The 23,409-nt window shown below is 51.7% G+C and overlaps 1 protein-coding gene across 1 annotated transcript in view; it reads right to left on the bottom strand.

Annotated features, from left to right (window-relative positions):
- The window catches only part of LOC122382515 (transcription factor EB-like), a 127,580-nt gene that overhangs the window by 5,940 nt on the left and 98,231 nt on the right, over nucleotides 1–23,409 (bottom strand). Inside the window, exons 4-7 of the mRNA XM_043367927.1 lie at nucleotides 15,723–15,785; nucleotides 4,329–4,500; nucleotides 3,506–3,581; nucleotides 2,814–2,979 (exon numbers count right to left, since the gene is read on the bottom strand). Coding sequence (XP_043223862.1) covers nucleotides 2,814–2,979; nucleotides 3,506–3,581; nucleotides 4,329–4,500; nucleotides 15,723–15,785 — 477 coding nt within the window. The remainder of the gene's footprint in view (nucleotides 1–2,813; nucleotides 2,980–3,505; nucleotides 3,582–4,328; nucleotides 4,501–15,722; nucleotides 15,786–23,409) is intronic.

The following is a 23,409-nucleotide window of genomic DNA, read 5'->3' on the forward strand; positions in this document are numbered from 1 at the left end:
GGACTGGGACGGAAACTCCCCTGGTAACTAAAAGAGGCGGGGCAGGGACGCAGGACTGGATGGGCCCAAGATAGGCGGAGAGAAGCCCAGGCCAAGTCGGACTGGGTGCGAGCGGCCTTGGTGGGCACGCCACCGGAGAGAAGCGCTCAGCTAATGGGGGTTGGACAGGTCCGAGAATGAGGACCGGACACTTCACGACCTCTCTTTAAAAACGGCAGAACAATGAAACCGTGGCATGGGATGAACATTGAACAGGGAAAGCGGTAACGTTCACTGATGTGCTTCGATTGGTAGGATGATAGTCAGAACGGTGCATTGTTGGGGAGGAGTATGAATGGAGCGAAAACTATGGCCATTAGAGCAAATATTAAACCGTTAAAATGCACATTAGGGGCAACGAGCAATGACCATGCTGGATAGAAAGCTATTGCCAGAGAGAAAATATCATTTGTTCTTGGAAGAAATGCTATTCGAGCAATGCTCGCAATGCCGCTCTATGCTTTACGCTACTTTCCAGATTGATTACGGGCATGTGTGCGGCTCGAGTTAATGGCTCGTACCTACAGGCCTCCGGACAGCTCCTATATCAACACGGTGTGTTTTTGCCCGATAAGGGTCGGAGATGACAGGGAAATGATAGGGTCCCGGCTAAAATACAGCCTACCATACACTGAACGATATGAGCCAGCCCTCGATACTGTCAAACGGTGTCTATTACGTAAATATGACGGTTAATTACGTAACATATGAGCACAAATAATACATCTATCATCTATCATCTATCTACATCTATCAGTATAGACATTGACGGCACATTTAACAGAAAACTAAATGCCTATAAGAGATGGATAATTGTTGGTTTGAATAAGATGAAATTAATGTTACCTATATCTGATGAACTAAACCATTTATCGGACACCTAAGATACTAAAACCACAATATCGTTGGCAAGTTCCTGATTACAAAAGCCACCGGTTATAAAGTCTTGTTGGATCACTTAGCACGGAATTTCAACAGGCATTCACAATAATCGTTTATCATCAGTACTTATCTGCAGCATTTTCATCTTCAAAAAGCTCTCAACTTGATGGTGCAGCTTTGAGTGTTTCGTCCCTATTCAATTAAAGCCAGCTGACTATTGTCCACAATAATAAAACATATTTCTTTCCAAATGGCAACCTTGAAATGCTCGTATGACTTATACCAAGACTTGCAAAAAAATCGTTGAAATAAGAGCACATAACCCAGCTGACCCACCGACCGACAGCGTTGCAATGGTGGCATATTTACGAAAGGAGCTTTAGGTGGAAAATGAGGCCGACAAAGACCCGCATAGATCCGGCTGACAAGCCGCAACACTAGGTCAAGGTAGCATAGACAGCTGATCCTGGATCCTAAAATAAGGCACGCAGGCATAAGCACGCTGAGGCGGAAGACAAAATCCAAAATTCGCACACGAACTCTGCGAGTTCCGTAAATCACACTTACGCCCGCCACATGCTTCTTCCTTGGATTTTCCCATAACGTGAACAAGTAACATTTTGGATGATCGTCGCCGATATATCGATCTTATACCCGGCCAGGCGGAATGACTATAGTTAAGAGGAATGCATTCAGCAAGGACGAGCTTAGCTAACGTCGTGTCGTGTTCGGTCAGTTCCGTACAAACGGCGCCCGATGAAAATGCTAACCGGCGCCCACGCCTAGACCACCCCTCCCTCGGCCGGATCATTATGCTCGGCTCGATCGGTTAGCTATTGATTAGAATTGGTTACTATGCTAATTGCTAGCCACTCCGTGAGTCCGTCCGGCTCGTGGCTCGGACACGAGATTGTCACGTCTGATAGGGGCGAGGGCAGGCGGAGCCACTCCCCGTATCGTCTGAACTGGCCTTTATGCACCGGGTACCTCATCTCATCAAACTAGGTGAGACAGCACGCATTCATTGCACCGCATTACAGAGTCCGACCCCAGAAATTACAATGTAGAAAAAGTCCGCCACCCGCTATTCCGTCGACACGAATTTCACGGTACCGGGGCAAGGTTGCATCTGTAAGACATAACGGACCGGGGTCGGGAACAAGCGGCCATGTTTTATTCAGACAAAGTGAACGGTGGACTATGTATTGAACCGGTAGCTTGAAATTTAAATGTCAAACCGTTATTCTGTGTTTAAGAGGGGCCCATACGGCTTATAAGGCTAAAGGTCTGGATAGTGATTTGACTTTTAGAAGTGAAAGTGGCGCCGGGACAAAACTAGACCGGGCCCGTTAACAGTGCATTGGCCAATGGCCACCGGTCATGGCATATCATACATGAATCACATTCAACGCATAATGATGCCACTGCAAGTACAAAAGAGGAATACTTTCATGATAAGATACTCATATGGCATTTAGTAGACATATAGACGTTATTTCGTACAGTCAGAACTCAGAGAAGACAGTCAATTCACTGAACTATTTCTGCGGGGATCCCATCCCGCCCAGTGCAGTGAACCAGTAAATATCACACTGACATTTGGCGCGGGCCCTTGAGTCAGCTCAACCTCAGTTTCCAATATCGGCCCTGAGGGTGGCTGCCACAGCTCTACCCAATAGTTACCCAGAGCAGACCGTATTCATCAAACTATTTCTGCGGGAATCCCGTCCAGTGAATCCAGTACTGTCATCCAGTACTGTGCATATCTGACTTCTACGAACGGTGTTGATTTTGGGGTTTCGTGGTACTGCCTTAGTGTGTCCGAGGACGCTGTCCTGTTGACCTCTGTGACCCCGCGTGACCTGGTGACCTCGAGTCTCCTCCGAACTGACCTGTATCCGCAGCAGGAGCCGCCGGTTAGCCTGCTCCATCTGCTTCTGTCGCGCCTCCAGCTCCTTGGCTCGTTCCAGGTCCTGTTTTAATCTCCGGATGTACTCGACTGAGGCCTTCAGGATGGAGCCCTTGTTCTGGCGGCAGTCCCGTGATATGTCGTGGTACCTGCAATAAGATCGGTCATATCAGTAACCTATACTGTGCGGCTGTGAGAGAAATTGAAATAATGAAGCAAGCGGCTATTTCAAATAATGATAATCGTCCTAAAACAGTTTGATATTATCCTCTATAGAACGTTCACTTATGTTCGGAGATGTGGTGGTGATAAGAAGGCTAAGCTAATATCTACATTTTGAAACGATTCGAACACTTCTATATTGTCCCAACATCTCACACTGATAGTAGAAGTACGTAGTTACAACAGTCGTCACCAAGTACCACAGTCTTAGACTAGACACATTGTCTACTGATAATCATTATCCGGATAAGCACCATCCATGATAATCTCAGCAGGTCAAGGAGAATACCTGAGCGTTAAAAGCCGAGCTTGTTTAAAATGCCGGTCAAGAGTCTGGTCGGCCGGTCGGTATCTCACGAAGTCGCCGGACAAGTGGCCGATACGATACGGGATCGTGTTTGCGCAGTGATAGCGGGCACCCACTCGGGGGAATCTGAGGCCGTGGGTACTCACAGGTCACTCGATTTGGGCAGCAGCGTCCCCAGCTCTTTGATTCGGTCGTTTATATTAAATCGTCTTCTTCGTTCGACTGAAACAAAACGAAGGAGTTACCATGTAAGCTAGGTTTAGCAAAAGTTATCAGCTGTGTACAAAGCTGTGCTGTTTCAAATCAAAGACTTCGTGAACAAGAAGGAAAAAGACATACATAGAAGTATCGGCATAAAATATTGTCAATAATTTAGCATGCAACGTCTTGTCCTCACGCATACGACAAAGTAAGTGTTTATTGAAAGGAAAAGCATGGCTCCTTCACAAAGACAAGTAAATAGCAGCCGATAAATAAATAACTACATTGTGAATGCACCAGACCAGGAGCAAACAGCTCGTTCAATCAGTAAAAAATAAATGAATTGGCTCGACACTCCGATAACAAATCGGTTCGCAGAAGTAGCTTAACTTTGATGGGTTTGGACAAAAAACAGCAAAAGTCGTTTCACACCGACAGTGATTGAGGAAAACAGAAAATATCGTCTATCTATCAAAGGCAGAACTACAAAAAGTCACCGCACCCTCGGTCACACGGGCCAGCCGGAGACACAGCTCAAGTGCCACCTAAAGCTCGCTGAACTTCATTAAAACGTTATTTTGTCGGAAGAATTAATACGTTCTAATACCCATTTTCTAATTCCTCTAGTAAAAAATCACACAAAAAACATTTATCATTCCCAGCATATCTTAAATTGTATCAGAGCATTCCTGTGTTCGACTGTGGACGTTGTATAACTTCCCCATAGCCACCAATCACAGATGGGCCTGTCGTCCGATCGCTACTCACTCATATTGTGGTTGTCTTTTTTCTGTCTGTCCTTGAAGAAGGACTGGAAGGCCTGGTCGGAGCTGAGGATCTCGTCGCTGTAGGGGTCGGCGCCGTCCGGACACGAAGCGGGGTCCTTGAGCAGCACCCCACGCGGCCCGGCCACAGAGCGCTCCTGGAGACTGGACGGCGTCTGCGGGAGACGAGAGACACAGGGTCTCAGGTCAGATCAGGTAAGGGGTCAGGTCAGGTCAGGTTATGGGTCGGGTGAGGTTAGGTTAGACAAGATCAGGTCAGCTCAGCTCAGGCCAGGTAAAGTTGATTGGAAGAAGTTTGGCCAATCTAGGCTTCTTCAGAACAGGTCAGGTCGGGTCAAATAATGTTAGGCCTAGTCAGGCCTCGTCAGTTTTCTAGATCAAGTTATGATGAGAAAAGTTCAAATCTTATCAGCTTCGAAAAAAGTGAGGTCAGGTCACGTTAGGTCACTTCAGGTGAAACCATGTCAAGTCAGGCCATGTCTAGTCAGCCTAGGTCACATCAGGTCAAGTCAGCTCAGGTCAAGTCGGGTGGATTCAGGTTAGAGCATGACAGGCCAAGTTCGGTAAGGTCGCGACAGGTGAAGTCAGGTTAGGTCACGTCAGGTCTAGATCAAATCCGGTCAGGTCAGATCAGGTAGGTCAGGCTGTTTGGATAATGAGTTTAGCCGGTTCCGGCCGGACTGAGTAGGCGTGACAGGGCATACTGCAGGGTGCAATGGGACGGGGGCTTCTGTAACACGCGGAGCACGGCACACACAGTCACCGGAGCCCCGCGTCGTCGGGACATGGTCCCTCACTAGCCGCGCGATGCACGGGCACGGCTACCATCTCCGTCGCGACGAGCCGTGCTCCGTAGCACCACTTAAACGATCCAGTCGGGACCAGATCGCACCAACGCCGTGACGTCACCAGCCCCCTCGTTACACCAGCCCATACACCAGCCGGACTGCCCAGTAACCGGCGGGCACCAGTCGACAGAACGACCGGCGAGAGACGGCGCCTCTCTAAACAGCCGCGCCGGCGCCGCCCGGCGACAGACCGCGCTGTCCCCGGCCCGTGCCGGGCGCGTGCCAGCGGCATTCCAGACAGACCAGAACTCTCTACTAACTACGAGCGGCGGCACCGGCCGAGTAAATTTACGCTACGCTATCTCAATGAGAAATGCAGTTAGAACCGGGAACAACCAACCGAGGTGGCACCAGAGGCCCCCGCGCGGCGGCGCGGCGGCGCCGGCAGCGGTGGCGCTGGAAGCACTGGTATGATGAATTGACCCAGGTCAGGGGCGGCGGCGAGCGACGGACGGCCGGACGGCCGGAGGACGGCGGGCGGTGGGCGGCGCCACGCATTGGTATGCGTTCCATGTGACACCAAGGCCGGCGCGGCCAGTACGGCCCGGTATCTATGACAGCATCGTTACGGGACCACTCCGGTCGGCTATCGGCCCGCGCCGCGCACGGTCCACTTCTCTTCTTCGTCCACCTCACGTCCTTTTCTCGGAAATTCGGGAAGAAAAGTGGCCGCTCGCCCCACAAACGCCCGACTCAGGAGACAGTTTTCACATGACTTCATCACCAAACGGTCGAGAATGGGATGACAGGGAAACAGCCGTATAATGCCATCTCGGCTGTCGAGCTCGATTGAATATCATAACCTCATTAGAGCTGCTGAGCAGGTACACACGAAAGCGAAGAGAGCTATGAAGCGAGCAAGCGATGAAAAGACCGCCATATGTATGCTACGCCATATACCACTATATATATGTTACAGGGAGTATGAGAAATCAGTTAGTTTGCAAACTACCTAGTGAGTTTGCAAACTCCCTGAACGATCAGGTAGTTTGCAAACTCCTAGGTAGTTTGCAAAGTACCTGGTCGAACAGGTAGTTTGCAAACTGCCTAGGTAGTTTGCAAAGTCCCTAGTTAGTGTGCAAACTCCCTAGGGTTGTTGCAAACTACCTAGGTAAAATGCGAAAACGACGAAACAACAGCCATATACGAGTACATACGTAGATAAGTCGCGGTGAATTGGTTCAGAGCTCAGAATGAAGCTTGGCAGCAATGGTGCATAACGAGACGATGTGGTGTTTTGATGACGCTCTTTCTCAGCTTACTATTTATTTTTTGTCTTGCTCGCAAATATCACCTTACAGATTAAGCAGACATTAAAGGAAATAGTTCACTTTTTAAACATAGGCGGCGGAACGGGGGGGGCACCGGGGCACCGTGCCCCCCCTTGAATTCTGCAAGGGGGGCACCAATAGCAAGGTGCCCCCCCTTAAATTTGATGTATTAGTACCAGGCGCGGATTCGGGAAAACTCCAAGGGAGGGTCATGAATCGAAGTGGTGCCCCTACCTATACCCAATTAAAACATCAACGGATTTCGGCCACTTAATTTTGGTGGTGCCCTATTTTCATTTTTTTTTCTTTATTTTTGGTTAGTCATGTGATGACTGGTGCCCCTGCTAGGCCGCTGGTGCCCCTGGAAAGACTGTGGTACACTCGGGGGCAGATTGATGTTCCACAACTCTTTATCCACCGGGCTCCTATGGCTCAGCATTGGCAGCAGCCGCCTGGTACCGGTAGACTGTGCCGCTTCACTTACTTGTCAAGCGGCACAGCCTACCCACACCGTATGCCACCGGTCTGGGTCGGTGGCTGTAAGGCGATGTGGGCCGCCTGTGACGTCAGCGCAGCGGTGAGGGCCGAGCCCGGAGGCATGGCTCGGGTCGGCGCGGCGTGGCGGCTGGCGAGGGCTGGGGAGTGAGGTGGGGTGGGAGCACGGACCATCGCGCGGCTGGGCGAGTGTAGTTAACTTTCGCGTCTCAAGGCGCCAACTATTCTACCTAACAATTGTGCTAAAGCAGTTGTTAAAATGTCCTATCCCCAAGACAGCGCCTATCATCATATTTGCCATGCACATTACGACACACTTAAACGTGACATTGGGACAGCCGATAGAATTTATATCACACGTGCATCGAGTTGCGGAGCTACATTGTTTTTAACAGATATGTATTAAGGCCTTGATTGAGCTCATTGGTGTCTATTATTTCGCACAGCAATCGTCCAGAGACGTGGGAACTGGGGTTTTTGGATAGCGCGGCGTCCCAACTCTTATGTTCCTCTAATGAGTGGTCGCAGCCACCAATAGCAAACCGTTCCATCAAGGAACAAATAAGTCGCGCACCTGGGACGGTTCGAACCGGGTTTCTCCAACCGGTCACCCCACGACGCTAGCCTGTATCCACTGAGCTGCCGAAACCAGCGACCACCCGCCGCGGTCAAACGCGATCAAATGTCACAATACTGTCATTGGCGGTCAGCGGGTGAATGTCATTTTGTTTTGTGCAGACGAGGACCATTCTCGGTAGCTCAGTGGATGAACGCTCGTGTCGTGAATTGGCCGGTGGGAGAAGCCCGGTTCGAACCCCCCTGAATGGCCGACTTTTATGGCTCCTAGTTGGAACGGTTTGCTATTGGAGGCTGCGACCACATATTAGAGCAACAGTAATAATCGCTTTAAATTGGAGCGTTGGCTGCGGCACTACTCATAACCCCCAGTTCCCACGTCTCTGGACGATTGCCGTGCGAAACAATAGACACCAATCTGCTCAATCAAAGCCTTAATACTAATATGTTATACAAAATATAGCTCCGCACCTCGATGCACGAGTGACATAAGTTCTATCGGCTGTCCCATTGCCACGCTTAAGTGTGTCGTAATGTGCATTGCAAGTATGATGATAGGCGCTGTCTTGGGGATAGGACATTTTAACAACTGCTTTAGCACAATTGTTAGGTAGAATAATTGGCGCCTTGAGATGCGAAAGTTAACTACACTCGCCCAGCCACGCGATGTCCGTGCTCCCACCCCACCTCACTCCCCAGTCCTCGCCAGCCGCCGCGCCGCGCCGACCCGAGCCATGCCTCCGGGCTCGGCCCTCACCGCTGCGCTGACGTCACAGGCGGCCCACATCGCCTTCCAGCCACCGACCCAGACCGGTGTCATACAGGTGGGTAGGCTGTGCCGCTTGACAAGTAAGTGAAGCGGCACAGTCTACCGGTACCAGGCGGCTGCTGCCAATGCTGAGCCATAGGAACCCGGTGGATAAAGAGTTGTGGAACATCAATCTGCCCCCGAGTGTACCTACCTACCCTGCCCCCTGACAAGCCTACGGTGGGCTCTGACATGACTTAGGTGCCCATGGGCCCTGACACGCCCGTGGTGCCCCTGACAGGCCTGTGGTGTCCCTGGGCCTTGGCAGGTCTGTGGTGCCCCTGGCGAGCCTGTGGTGCCCCTGTTAGAACGCAGGTGCCCTTGACAGGTTTGTGGTGCCCCTGACAATCCTAAAGTGCCAACGACAGGCTTGTGGTGCCCTTGACAGGCCCATGGTGCCCTTGCGAGGCCGGTGGTTCCCCTGCGAAGCCAATAGTGCCCCTAGCAGGCCTCTGGTGCCCCTGGCAGGTCTGTGGTGCCCCTGGAAGACCTGTAGTGCTTTTGCTAGGCCGATGGTGCTCCTGACAGGCCTGTGGTGCCACTGACAGGCCGTGGTGCCCCTGCTAGGCCTGTGGTACCCATGGCGGGCCTGTGGTGCCCCTGTCGGCTGTCAGGCCTGTGGTGCTCCTGGCAGGCATGTGGTGACCCCAGGCCCTAAGTCATGACCCATGTGACCTCCCCCCTGAGATTCGCCACTGATAAGTACTGCCATGGCTTCTTGGGAATTCGATACATGCAGGATAAATGGAATTTATCAAACGACAATAAGGAAGAGACAAACACATAGGTACTTGAGGATCAGCTTAACCCTCGCCGGCACAGGCCATTTTGCGTCCTTCGACGGCACGCTAGGGGGGGGGGGTTGGTACGACCCCCCCCCCCCTAGCGTTTGGCCCCTGATAGAGCTAGAGCTTCGCGGTAAAAAACGAGCGTGTTGTTCGTCACGAGAGGAAGCCGATGGTACCCAATTTTAAGGTCCTAGGTCATCGGGTGACCTTCCAGGTCAGATCAATGACCCGAAAACCGGGAAAATCGGGACCTGTTAGAAAGTCGTAAGGTGTGGCTGCTATGTGGTTTTCGGGGGTGCTGATCACGAATATCGTATTAGTTTTGATCAGAGATGATGTCTTTAAGCATTTAGACCAGGTCGGGTCAGGTCAGGTTAGGTCAACCGGTAGGGGTTGTGACGGGTATTCGTAATACGTGTCAACCGCCTCTGACAGCTTCGTAACATGTTACGAAGGCACCAAAACTACTTCATAAATGTTCAAATGGTTGCTAAATTCGAATTACGCTCCAAAAACTAGCCAAGAAACATGTAAAATTCGAAAAAGTGAACCGAGGTCACCCGAGGTCACCAAAGGTCAATGACCTAACCTGACCTTCAGGTAGCCTTGACACCCACCCTAATGTATGGGAACAACATCAAATCACATGTTTGAACGTTTGAAACCACGAAAAGCTTGCAAACGCGCGGCTAATGCGAGCCGACATACGCCGAATCGCGATTCCGGCCAAACATGGTCTCGGAAAAGAGGTCACAAGTCAAAGGTCATTAGAGTCAGGGTCATGAAATTTTCAGGGTAGGTGTAAAATTGATCAATGCGAGGGTACTGAAAGTTTCGTCGCGATCGGCCGCTTTTTACGCGAGCTATTCGCGAAAAACCTTAGGGGGGTTGCATCAGCCCCCCCCCCCCCCACTGTGCCGGCGAGGGTTAAAGTAAGTTAACCCCACATACGGAGGTGAACTGCCAGTTTCGTTTAGTAAAAAAAAAATAAAAAAAAATCATCGTGTCAGGGCTGTGACGAAAAATAAGTGGCCTAAATCCGATGAGAAAACAGGATTTGGGGGTACCCTAGGTTTGGCTCCTTGAGCTGGTGCCCCCCCTTGTCTCAAATCGTTCCGCCGCCTATGCTTTTTAACATGGGTTTTGAACTGGAATAGCAGTTCCGTAGCTTGGGCTGAGACGAGCATAAATCAGGAGCTTTTACAGCCCAACGATCACCCTAGGCAAAGATATTCTATTTCTCGTCCCGAAAAAGGTGTCTTGCGTTGAGGATGTGTGCCTTGCATATATTTCCATCCAGTATGAAAAGAGCATGGGTCCCGAAAATTCTTCAGAAACTAGAGAAATTATCTACGAGAACTCTAGAGAAATTCTCGTACTGATCAATTAGGACATTCAGGGGAACATTATCAGATCGAGCAGATCGCCCAAATGCCGGTGGCTGCGATAATTTCTCTGTTTCTGAAGAATTTTCGGGACCCATGCTCTTTTCATACTGGATCGCGGTGCCTTACAGAAACTGAAAAGTTCTTCCTATATCAAAATATAGAAAAAAAATCTTTTGTTATAAAAAGGTTTTATTTTCTTTGCTGATTATTTTGAACATAAAAAAATCATAAATCGTTGCAAAAAAAAATAATTTCGTGAAAGTGAACTATTTCCTTTAAGCTGTAAGGTGATATTTGCGAGCAAGACAAAAAATAAATAGTAAGCTGCGAAAGAGCGTCATCAAAACACCACATCGTCTCGTTATGCACCATTGCTGCCAAACTTCATTCTGAGCTCTGAACCAATTCACCGCGACTTATCTACGTATGTACTCCCTATGGCTGTTGTTTCGTCGTTTTCCGCATTTTACCTAGGTAGTTTGCAACAACCCTATGGAGTTTGCAAACTAACTAGGGACTTTGCAAACTACCTAGGCAGTTTGCAAACTACCTGTTCGACCAGGTACTTTGCAAACTACCTAGGAGTTTGCAAACTACCTGATCGTTCAGGGAGTTTGCAAACTCACTAGGTAGTTTGCAAACTAACTGATTTCTCATACTCCCTGTAACATATATATGGCTACGCATTTCACGATTATTTTCTGTGACCATTGTTCTTATACCATGCTCTAATCTAACTTCTCCGGAATAGAAATAGTCCACGGAATAACGCAGCCCACGGAATTCAGCCAATTACACGATTACGTTCCTGTCGTCAACACTGTAGTAGACCGAAACTAATCCAGTTATGAAGGTGGCTATACCACACAGGGGAAACCTCACGACACCCTACTGTCACAGCTTGTTGCTGCGAGCATTACGAATGTTTACAACAAACACGGGCTTGGAAACAATGCTTCCGTAGAAAGGCTAAACGGAACTGATTGACCATTGTTTTTGCGAGATAGATATCACGAGGGAAACCGTTATAGTTACCGTATCACAGCACACACCACATTTGTATCAGTTACATTGCAACCGTTGTCAATGGAGGCTTAGCAGCTCCACTTATTACTCATGCAGAAAAGAAGAAAATTAGTGAAACTGTAACGCCTTACATACTAATACGAGTATCGTATCGTAATCGTATCGTAATCGTAATCATAACTCACAATCAGTTCAATATCAAATGTTGGCGAAAGTATATTGTTCATTTTGACAAATGTTCACTTTAATGAAAAACAATATCAAATTCTTATCTGTATTCAATGTAAAGCGTTTCGATTATTTCTTTATCAATACATTGATACAATACAGATATACCTAATGATTATGAACACTCACGATTCAATGTGTGTGTTCATAACATTGAATCGCGTTAACACACATTGAATCGTGTCTGTTCATAATCATTATATCTGTATTGTATCATTGTATTGATAAAGAAGTAATCGAAACGCGTTTACATTGAATACAGATAAGAATTTGATATTGTTTTTCATTAAAGTGAACATGTTGGTGAAAGAGCAGTCTATCAGCTTACTTAATGATCGTAACAATGGAATAAACACGCAAACTTTACGCCATTTTCCCGCAAAGTACAGAATCGAGCAGATGCTCCAATCACGTATAATTACGGCCGGCACAGGTGAGGTTTCCGCTCTGTCTGCGGCGGATCAGGACGGAGTGCAGTGTGCCTGCACACCGCGATCGTATCTATCGGCGGTGGATGACCTGTTAGCGGGGCCCGGTGGGGAACCGGCCGACAGAACGGGACGCAGCTATCCCCCTGTTCGGGAACGGTTATGCAACCGCATTTTCCGCTGTCAGTTGGTCGCGTAGCTGGCGCTGCATGAGTCGAGACAGGGGCAACCACGCATTCTCGGCCTTGACGATCAACACACATTGACAGAGCTAAGCGCATATACCAGATAATTGTACAGATAATTGTATCGCACGAAATGAGGGCGCAATGGATTGACTGTTCAGTGTTCAACTTACTGAGAACGTCACAGCAATTATGACGTTTGAACATTGGTGCAATTTTGCTTTGTCGTAATTAGCTTCGAAAATGTGCGGGCGGTGGGGCTCAAAGACGATCGCATGTCGCAATAGAGAAATAAATTCACTGGCTGCAAATCTAAAGGCTGATGTTAATTACATCTTGGCCACAATCTGACACACAGCGGCTACCTCCTTATTTATGTCGATACGCGTAACAACGCTTCGAATTACGCAACACAAGCCACGCTGTGCGTATCCAACTTAGACAGCGGTAAATCTAATCGGAAGTTGGGGACTAAATGGGGAGTGACGGGAGAAAATTTTAAAGTCGATTCGCATCCATTCATTCGCAATGAAAATCGCGTAACATTACACAAGAGCAGCCCGGTGCGTGTTTGGTGTCCATTATAATAATGTCGGCAGCTGTTGGGCTGCGTGCCTGCGGCCGGCACGCCCACAGCGGGTGTCGGCCGGGCTCCAGATATAGCCTCCATCCGGTGCCGATAACGGGTCGCCGCGTGCCATTGACAGAGTTCATTACCATCGGTGACGGGGTCTGGAGCGGTGGGTCCGCCCCCCCCCCTCGTACATGAACTCGGACACAAGCCATGTGTGACCCGACAAACGGGAGGCGCAGAGCCGCCAGAGAATGGGGCCATGACCCCACCAGCCACGGCCCTGACAGGAGACACTCTCGGCGGAAACGAGCCGGCGTGTGAGCGTCCACAAAAGAACAGACAACACTCCAGCTGCCGGATGAAGATAAAACAACGGACCCACGACCCACTACCTACAGTCTGCAGGACACCGGAGAAAGAACATACCTGCGACCCAAACAAGGCGGCGGCAGCCGGCAGAGACGGCGCATGTGCGCCAGGCTCGCTGCGCGCGCTCCTCTCTCTCCATTGAGTGCGGCCGCTGTCGCGCCACCATCGCCGCAGTTTGGGAAAACCGGACGGGCCAGGCGCGGCGCGGCGCAGTGAGGAGAGGAGAGGAGAGGAGGCGCCAGTGAAGGTGAAACGGCGGCGGCCCCGGGGCGGGCTGCCGCTACTGCTGGTGGCCGCCGACGGACGTCACCGAGAGAGAGAGAGAGAGAGAGAGAGAGAGAGAGAGAGAGAGAGAGAGAGAGAGAGAGAGAGAGAGAGAGAGAGAGAGAGAGAGAGAGAGAGAGAGAGAGAGAGAGAGAGAGAGAGAGAGAGAGAGAGAGAGAGAGAGAGAGAGAGAGAGAGAGAGAGAGAGAGAGAGAGAGAGAGAGAGAGAGAGAGAGAGAGAGAGAGAGAGAGAGAGAGAGAGAGAGAGAGAGAGAGAGAGAGAGAGAGAGAGAGAGAGAGAGAGAGAGAGAGATCGCGCCCGAGGAAAGCGGAAAACTCGCCCGGGCCGGCCGGCGCCCGGCGCGACGGGCGGCAGTGGGTGGTGAATTGGTGATGGGTCGGTGGGGCCGTGCTAGCCGCACGGTACACCAAATGGTATGGAATCGTTCCCTAATCTGTAACATGTTTATGCAATACCTCGGTAACACGAGGGGCAGTTCACAATCATAAGTCAAACTGAATGAACTGACTGACAGCCATTTACTGAGAAGCGTCACTTTTCCTATCTGTGTGATAGCATATGTTGGTCGACATGGCAACGGCTTAGGAGCCTCAATGTTTGTGGGGCCGAGCTGGACAGCCGTATCCCATTTCAACAGTTGTAAAAACCTTGTCAGAATCCATGAAAACCAGTAATCAAGAGGACCTAGACCTGACAAGTAAGCATTTAGCGAAGCATTTACGTTAGCTCATACCTTGTCAGTCTCGTAAGTTATACATGCGTGCGGCATCGGCGCATAATGAATTCCGAGGAAACGAGAAATAGCCATATTAGCGGCGGGGAGCGCGCGTCGAACCGCCCAGCTCACTGCGCTTTGGAGCGGGGCCGAATCTGTCCTCACAGCCACGGCCTCCTGGGTGGCGCACTTCTAAACACCGCTAGATACATCGGCACGCACATAATTGGCCTCATCAATCAGCCATAAATCAATTACCAGCGGCCAGGGTCACGCGCCCCAAACAGGTGCGTGAAGAGGGAACGCGGATTGGGAAGAGCGAATGTGGGGGAGAAGGTCGAATGGTTCACTTTCATGGGCTGGTCTTTTTTATGTGACGCGCATAGATGTGTGAAGGAGCTTTTCAGTGGCCAGATTTCAGGTAGGTATGCGGACGTAATTCGTAAGATATCTTATAGTTATACCTGTCTTATAATTAGCACTTAATAGGTCAGATATAACATCCAAGTAGGCCTAATTCATGTCGCGACGTCACCGAACACTTAGAGCTATACTCGTTGAGTCGTACCGCATTTATGCACGGCTAATTTATCCTCGCACATTTGAAATAAATAAATGAGAAAAACCACGAATCTCATGTTCCAAGGTTGGTTCGGTTTCGGTATTTCCTCACGGTTTCGGTTGGTATTTGGTTTGGTATCGGTATTCCGATTTTCTGTAATTGACATCACTACTAGATCCAATAACACACGATAAACTAATAAAAACTATGGCCAAAATCAGACCGGAAAAGGGCGAGCGTGTGTCCATTCAGGAATTTGTCCGATTGTACGTGTTTTCTGTCAGGAGGGACAGCTATACGAACAGGGGCGATGTACTCTGTCGCGCGCCTTACGAGCTGGCGTGTGGTTAAATAAACTGGTGGCACGCGCCCTCAAACGGGCGTCGGATCGGCACCCTACTGCGTAATTTGGACTGTTTAATGTGCCCGAGACGCTGCTACCCGTCACAGACAGCCGAGCGACCCCGGCGGCCGCCGGTATTTGGAGGCTAATAGCCGCCCCCGGGCCGCGCTGGACAGTCAGCTCGCAGTGACCCCTAATCCGTCCGGTTTAACGTGATCGATAATCTATAGAACGCCGAGAGATTGTGCGAAATATGACGGCATTCCAGTGGTATTTCCCAGACACTATGCAAGAATCGCACGTAAAACACAATCCAGCATTCCATATTGACGCGTCGCTACGCATAGACAAATGGATACGATAGTTCATACTGCTTGGAAAATAAACAAAACAGCAAAGATAAAAATAGACACAGGCGGCAGAAGGCCCGGATTTCTTTTAGCAGCTGTTTATGTATCTCAAGCTCGAGATGGTCTGATATACTTACGTTGCCGGTGGAATCTGCATGATCGCTCTGAAGACTGAGAATATTGTCCAGCAGCTCATCCACCTGCAAAGCAAGGAGAGAAAAAGTTGAAAATGCGAACATTTCGCAACCACCCCATCCGTCTCGCGCCACCTAATAGATGTTCTTCGGACACAAAGTGCTCCTATCTATGCAGAAACGGCGCGGCGACGGTAAAAAGCGGTCCGTGTCCTGCTTCGATTATCGGTGGCGCTCGATTGTGGGCAAACAGCGCTGCGTCTGTGGCCGTCGCGGGCTCTGCTCAGAATTCCGTTGGCGGCCGATAGGCGCTCCGCGGTCGGTGTCCTGAGCTGACCGGCCGAGGCGCGGCCAGTTACGAAACCAAGCATAGACGAGTGGGCGGCGCAGGCGAGAGGCGTGCACGGAGACAGGGCACGGCAGAGGACAGGACATCACTGCAAACACACGCCACACACACGGCCAGTGTGAGGCAGGACAGTCAGCGGCGAGTGGCAGGACAAGAGACAGAAAGGACGGCGGGAGCGTCTTAGAGCGGAGGTTCAGTTGAAGGGAGACTGAGGATGTGTGCAAGGAGCAGTAGTTCGACACATCTGTAAGCTGGATCATCCTCGACAAAGCTTACTAATAACAGGGTTGGCAATGTCTGTGGACAGTGGGTCTCTGTTAGCTTCTGGCAACGATCCATGTCGCAAGTGACTAACGTGTCACTAACAAAGGTGGTGCAAAATTAAATCAAAACAGAGGACAGCAGCACACACAAAGGAGCCAGTCGCAGCACCGCCGCTGCACAGTTCGGCGTGGAGATGTGCCTGCCAGGGACGGACGGAAGCGTCGTCGGCGTTTTGTCCCGTCCAACTTCCGAGTTGGCAGCCGTCCGCGGAGCATCGCCGTCGCCAAGACAAAACCATACAAAGGCGCGAACGGGAGCGGTACTGAGAGAAAGGGGACGTGATGGAACCCCAGCTGTCTGTATATGGAGCTAACGAGATCGGAAAGCGGCCCGCTCCGGTGGTCCGCCGGCCGGTCAGTCGGTCAGTCGAGCGCGCTCAGTCGGTCAGTCGAGCGAGTTCAGCCACTCGGTCATGACTCAGTGCTCCAGGCGTCACGCGAACTGGCCCAACATCGCCGCCGTTTCCGCCTCTCTACGGTGGTCGGCCGCGCCGCGTTCCCAACTACTGGGAAACCGAACAGTGTTCACTTGCCGTGTCTCCATGGAGCTCCCTTCCTGTACCCGGCGTTTGTCGTTGCTCGCTCGCGTCAGCCCGCATGTGAAGCGTGTCTCACACATATCCGTTTGACCTGTGTCTGTGTCTGTCTGTTGCTCCTGTCGCGTTGTGAACTCGCGAATCGCGTGACCTGAGTGGCCGCTAGCTAATTGTTTCACCCCATGACCCTCGTGTACCGATGGCTTTCCGACCGCCTGAGTCCACCCCCTCGTGTCCCCGTGTCCACCTGACCGTTTCCCCCTTTCAGTGGTGTCGACCGTGCTGATAAGAACTGGCAACAAAGTAAGTGAATGATGCATTCTTAATTCAAAGGGTCATGAAGTACATCTGTCAAACAACACTTATAGCAAAGCACTTCCATTCAATATTCATGAAAAGTGTTTGATCAAAGTCAAAGTGCCAAAACATCCACAAGAATGACTTACAATGGTTCGCGGACAAGTTTCCGACATTTGACAGCTTTGGATGGGTTTCGAGATGTCAGCTGTCTCCCATACCGCACTCTGAACGCACACTGCAGAACAAACATCTCCGCCACAGTCACTATCAGTTATCACCCTTCCCATCCTGCAGTGCTCGCGACCCTGGTGCAGACCCATGGGGTACGTTTCCAGCCCCTCGGCCGCCTGCCCGGGTGAATTTCCGCGGCTGGCCGGGTAGCGCGGTACCACAGTCGCCTCCGCCCCCCGGTCCGCCCGCCTGACACGACCCAGACGACTGAGATATGTCCGCTATTGGGTGACGCCACAGGCCCTCCGAACAGGATCGCCACAAGTACTGACGGACCAGTCCCGCTGGACGGTCAAGGCCACCAAATTCGAGCGCAGCCGCGAAACGACAGGTTGTTGGATTCCGTACCTCTGGCGCTGAGAAATCATCAAATTCCCTCTCGAAAACCGGTCAGCCAGCGAGTGTTCGACAGAGGAACGCAGGATATCTGGCGCTGGAGTGCGGGGTGCGGCGGAGAAGCGTTTCCGTCTGAGAAGCGTTTCCGTCTGACACAAGGAATCGTGAGTCAGAGGTTTCTTCCGCCGCAAACTATGAAGGAAATGGATTCGGTCAACAGTGACGGACAACCTAGTGACAGCGAGAAGTTGTCAGGGACTGGGAATAGTCATTAGACAACAAGTTGCCTTTAGTTCCCGCTGTAAATTCAGCCTTCCGTGGACGAAATGGTCGACGGTGAGATCTAGACAACTATAGAGACTTTCTCAGCCGAAAGTGACGTCATTAGTGACGGATGACGTCATCAGTGTTTCTAGTTATCGGACCTCCGGATGATGCGGCTTTCTGCAGCGGCTGTGCGCGGATAGCGGCCCGGCTGATGGCTCTGGTAACTGGCAGTGCCAGAGTCCGTAAGGAGATACTAACGTAACGGCTGAGCAGTGAGCAGAGGATGCCGAGTGCCGACCATGCTGGGTTCGAGTTCTGTCCGGAAGCATTCCAGTTATCTCGAGCGTCGCTTCGCGGGACCCTGCTGGACCAATCTGGGAGTTTCGGTTGCCTTGTGGACAGCGAACTTTGATCGGAGAGTGAGCTATCTGTAGTCTGTGCTGGAGCTTCCACTGCTTCCAACAAACATTACGTCACTGACTCAAGTGTCGTCGCTCAATGACCGAGCAGATTTAACCGGAGACCAGCCAGAGCCACACTCCAGCCTGAAATTCTTACTCACAACAAATTAGTCGGTGATCTAACAACAATCGCACGACAATGCATTGTAGATGGAAAGTTAGCGTCAGTTTGCCCAAGTCATCGCAGCAGTGCATAGTCTGTCTCAGGCTAAACAGCCCGTAACAAGTAGATTATCAATGCATTGCTTGCAAGCAGTGGATAAATAAAATCATTAAACCAACAACGTTGCAAAAATGCACCATCACGGCCCAACCGGTTGCACATCGAGCCGCGATGCGCGCCGGTTTTATAATTATTATACTCTGCCCCATTTTACCGCCTAGCAACTACTCCTTGTCTTCCAGGCACATGCCTGAATGACGGACGTGCCTGAACACCGCCTATAAACAGGAGGCCGGCGCTGCCCAGACTTATCTCAGTTGGACAGTGGGACGACAAACAGTCGTTTGTAGCCAGGACACAGGCAGCAGGACAGAGGACAATGGGCAGTGGGACAATGAATGGACAGCGGATATAGCGGGACAACGGACAGCGGACAGCGAGGCAGCGGGACAGCGGGGCAGCGGACAGCGAGACGGTGGGACAGTGGGACAGCGGACAGCGAGGCAGTGGGACAGCAGGACAGCGGACAGCGTGGCAGTGGGACATGAAACAGCGAATAGCGACAGGGGATAGCGAAGAGCGGTTGCAGTGGATGGGGAAGAGCGGAGAGTCGACGCAATGAATCCCGACGCTGAATGAATCAAACCTGCTTGGGTCTGTTTGAGGGCGGAGGACAGGGCTGAGTTGGGGTTTGGCCGCCGCACTGTTACACCACGCGTGACGCAGGAACGCGGCCTGAAAGACCTCCGGAAGTCTGTGTAGTGCCGAGGGAAGACAATGCAAGTGGTGACAGCTCTGCATGGACCACGGCGGAACCAAGGTCAGCACATAGCAAGTCATCCAACTGTGTGTATGTATGTGCGTATTCACGCTGAATGTCAAGGCCTTTTAGCGACCATCAGGCAATTGTAGCGCAACGTTTCAACAACATACTCGCTCCGTGAAATACTGGAACTGACGGATGAGTGATCCATATGCAGCGATTCTTCCTTCCCGCCTAACGAACCATGACAAATCTCCCGAGATATTTCGGGGCGCGTCCCTTTCCTCACTGCCCCGGCTCCGAACTTGCCTCAGACGATAGCTCTCCCCACGCCACCCCTGGTATTAGCAGCCCCCTTTCCCCTACTGCTGCGCCAAGCGAGGACAATTCATGGCACGATCAATGAATGGCTGCCGTCCCCAGCCGAGTCGGACAAAAAACAGCCACAAAGAGGGGAAGGCGTCGACGGCGCAGCGCCCGCGGACGCAAGGACACTTTCTCATACCCAAATAGCGTCACGTCATCACTAGTCGAGACGAGCAATATATACTGCTGCGAGGAATTTTAAAGACCCTGAAAATTAAGCGATAGCCTGGTAAGTTAAAAACGCCAGACAGATAAAAGGAGAACTGTTTGTGTAGGCATGGGCACATTCAGATCAGTAAATCACTCAGTTTCGTATCCAGAAGATGGAATGAGGCGGCAGGAAAATTCGCTGCGGCTAAGAGCAGCCTGCCGCAGGTGTCACAGACCGTCACAGCTCGTCACAGGTGGTGGCAAGTGGTCGCAGGTGGCACAGCGACACTCCTCAGCCGAAACAACCTTGTAACCGAGACAGGGAGCGGCCGACCGCCTCGGAAAACCGCGGGCGATCGGCACCGGACGGCCGAGCCAGAGAGGGACGGCGTGGGTCAGTTGTCGGACGTGAAGCCAAAAAATGACACCTCATCGCATCCCACCTGTCTGGCTCAGGTTCAGGGCTAGGCCGGGCCAATTTCACAAGTGTGCCTTTGAGTCACAGCCGTGCCGTCAAAGTGTGCCGAGGGATCGGCGGCGCGTGCCACTCGTCAGCCACACCGGGCGATGTCGGGCCAGTGGCGGGTCTGACAGGTATGACAGACGCAGTGACGGCCGGGGTGACGGACACGGGGAGCCGTCCGGTCCCCCCCCCCCGGACCGTCCTCCGGTGACCGGACCCAGACCGGTCACCGGACAGAGCGCAGCGTTCTCTGACCGGATCCAGACGGCCCCGCCCGCCCGCCGGACGGATGTGATGTTCGGTCCATGGCCTGGGTCGCCGACGGGCCTGTGTTTACTCAGCTTCCCGTCCCGGCGGGTCAAACGAGCGGCAGAGCGTCCCGCAGAGCCCAGAGCAGCCTCCCCTGGTAAAGCCGGTGTCGGTCTAATCAGATCCCTGTTTGGTCCAGGGGTTCAAGCGCTGCGCTGCGGCCGTCACGGGCCAGGTTTCCGTCGATCCAGCGGCCCCCGGCCGGTCCGCCCGGGCCCGGACTCCAGCGAGGGGCCCCGCTCCGCGCCCGGTCAAACCGGACCAGTCCGAACTGACCTAGGATCACAGCGGCTGCAGTGAGCTGTCAGAGCTGGCACCTGCAGGTCGGCAGCCGTCACTGTCGGCATGCATCTCCGCCGATACTGTCAGCGTCCACGGCTCACCGGCAGGGCGAGCCCATCGGTCATGACACCCAGCTCATGGCGCACCTCAGCCACCGGAGCAAATGAACCCTGCCTGGCGCTTATCTATACCGTAATTCTGCCGGCGACATAACATACATCCATCTCGTGCAGCTCATGCAAAGCCGCCCACCTCTGACGCAAATGTTCACATATTCAATCGGTCCAGAGCGGCGCCCAGCAACGGCACTCTCACTATCGGGACCAGTGCGCCGTGTCGCGCCGCGCCGCCGCCGGATGACGCCGGTGGCGGCAGGAGACGGGCGCCGGGCGGCCGCTCTGTGGGGGTGCCGACAGACCCCCTTCCCCCGATGCCGGCGATCGTGTTCGTTCGGCGGAGGACATGCCCGAAGGACGACGAACGAGCGGGCTGCCTCCCGCCGGCGACCTCCAGCTTATGCAAGGCGCGCACACGGACATTTGCAAATGCGCACGTCCACGTATCGGTCGATCTGACGAGGCGATACGGCGGGGGAGCAACTCGCGGCGCGGAGAGAGGACAAGGGCCGAGGACGAGAGGACGGCACCGCTGGAGGACAGGCCACTGAAAGTCAGCCGGCTGGGGACGGGCTGATGGAGGACAGACGGCTGGGGACGAACGCGCCAGGTCGGGGAAATTGAAGGACAGGTGGAGGAAGGACTGTGTTCGGAGGGACTGTGAGAATGGCAACAGAGGATAGGCAGGGGTAACCGAGCAGTGGACACGTAAACTAACGAATATGTATGTGGTAAATGACGGCAATCGAGTTGCACAATCTGAGCAAATGACAATGTATTGCCTCGTGATTAGACTAGCCAGTCAGTGGAGGTGCTGACCCCCGCTACCCGTCGATTGAGGCGACTCCATCTCAGGGGATTAGGGCCGCTGGTGTCGCGGATTGTAACTGATGACCTCTCTCCCGCTGACCAAAGGCCCAGGCGCGCCGAGCTACAGGTGCTTTGCATAGTGGTTTGTTCAGCCGCGAGGAACGGAGACAAACGCTGTTAGGACCGCTGGTAGGACCCCCACGGGCTTTTAGTTCGGTAGTGACCTGAGAGATGAATGGAACCGGTCTGAGCACTAGCATTGGTGAAAGCTCTGGATGGAAGAATGGATTTTATGATAATATGCATGCACTCCAATCTTTGTGCTGCTCAAATATGTACAATTACATATATATGATATCTTATATGTCGGTAAATGAAGGGGTCATCCACGAGCCTCAGCATAATCTCAATTAAATATGCAAATAAGGGGATGGCATAAGACACAAATGGTGTCAATGTTAAACGAACATTGGACCAGTACATCACATATCACAATTCTTAATCTCAAACATTGAACACTAAAGTAGGTACGTTCACCAAGGAAAGTTCCAAACGTGTATACCCAACGACCTCAGGTTTCTCACTGAGTCCTATGAAGCTCTGAACCATGTCCTGCACGCTCCAAATTAGAGGTGGCAAACTGTGGACCCGAGGACCCGGTCCACAGAACCAGTCTGGACCCATATGGGTCCAGGCCGGTTTCTGGAAATTTTCTGACGGGTCCAACCGGGTCCTACCATAAACTATGCATCTTGCACACTACACATTATTGCAAAATATGAAGTGAATGAAGTGAATGTTTCTTTGCACACAGTAGCTCATGAGTATTCCCAGTGGGAAATAGGCTGTTGTACATGATGCAACTAATGATACCTACAAGTAGTTTGTATTGACTTGGAGAACGGGTCCAACTGGTTCCGATTCCAACTAATACCGGGTCCGACTGGTTCCAGAAATGTCCAGCCGGGTCTGGTTCGAGTCTGGTTCCCAAAATTTTCATCTTTTGCCACCTCTACTCCAAATGGATCAGGTGTTCAGCATCTACCTGTTGAACAGTTTTATCTCCAATGGAATGAGTGTCCCCGGTGTATCTATTACATTGGGCAAACGGACCCACACTCGGATCGATTCAGATATTGTTCACATGGACCAACGGACATGGCACTCCCTGTTCATGCAAATCGGGTGCATAATGATGCACCAGCGCATAGCCCGAGGGCATCGAAACAGAGTCATATGACCCTTTTATCGCTCACCCCGCCCCCGAATTCGCATATTAAATGCCATATATTTCATGCTCGGCATGCAAGAATGATAAAAAGTCATCCGAAAAGTCAGCTAAATTTGAAGAGCTCGATTTCCTTCGAGTGCGACATGATTCACCAAATTGACAAATTTACGACTTACCCAAGTGGCCTGATTTTGTGCTTAGGTACTGTTGTGCATCCATGCACACCCAAGGGCG

This window comes from Amphibalanus amphitrite, unplaced genomic scaffold, assembly GCF_019059575.1.
Source record: "Amphibalanus amphitrite isolate SeventyFive unplaced genomic scaffold, NRLGWU_Aamphi_draft 000141F_arrow, whole genome shotgun sequence".
Classification (NCBI taxonomy): Eukaryota; Metazoa; Arthropoda; class Thecostraca; order Balanomorpha; family Balanidae; genus Amphibalanus; species Amphibalanus amphitrite.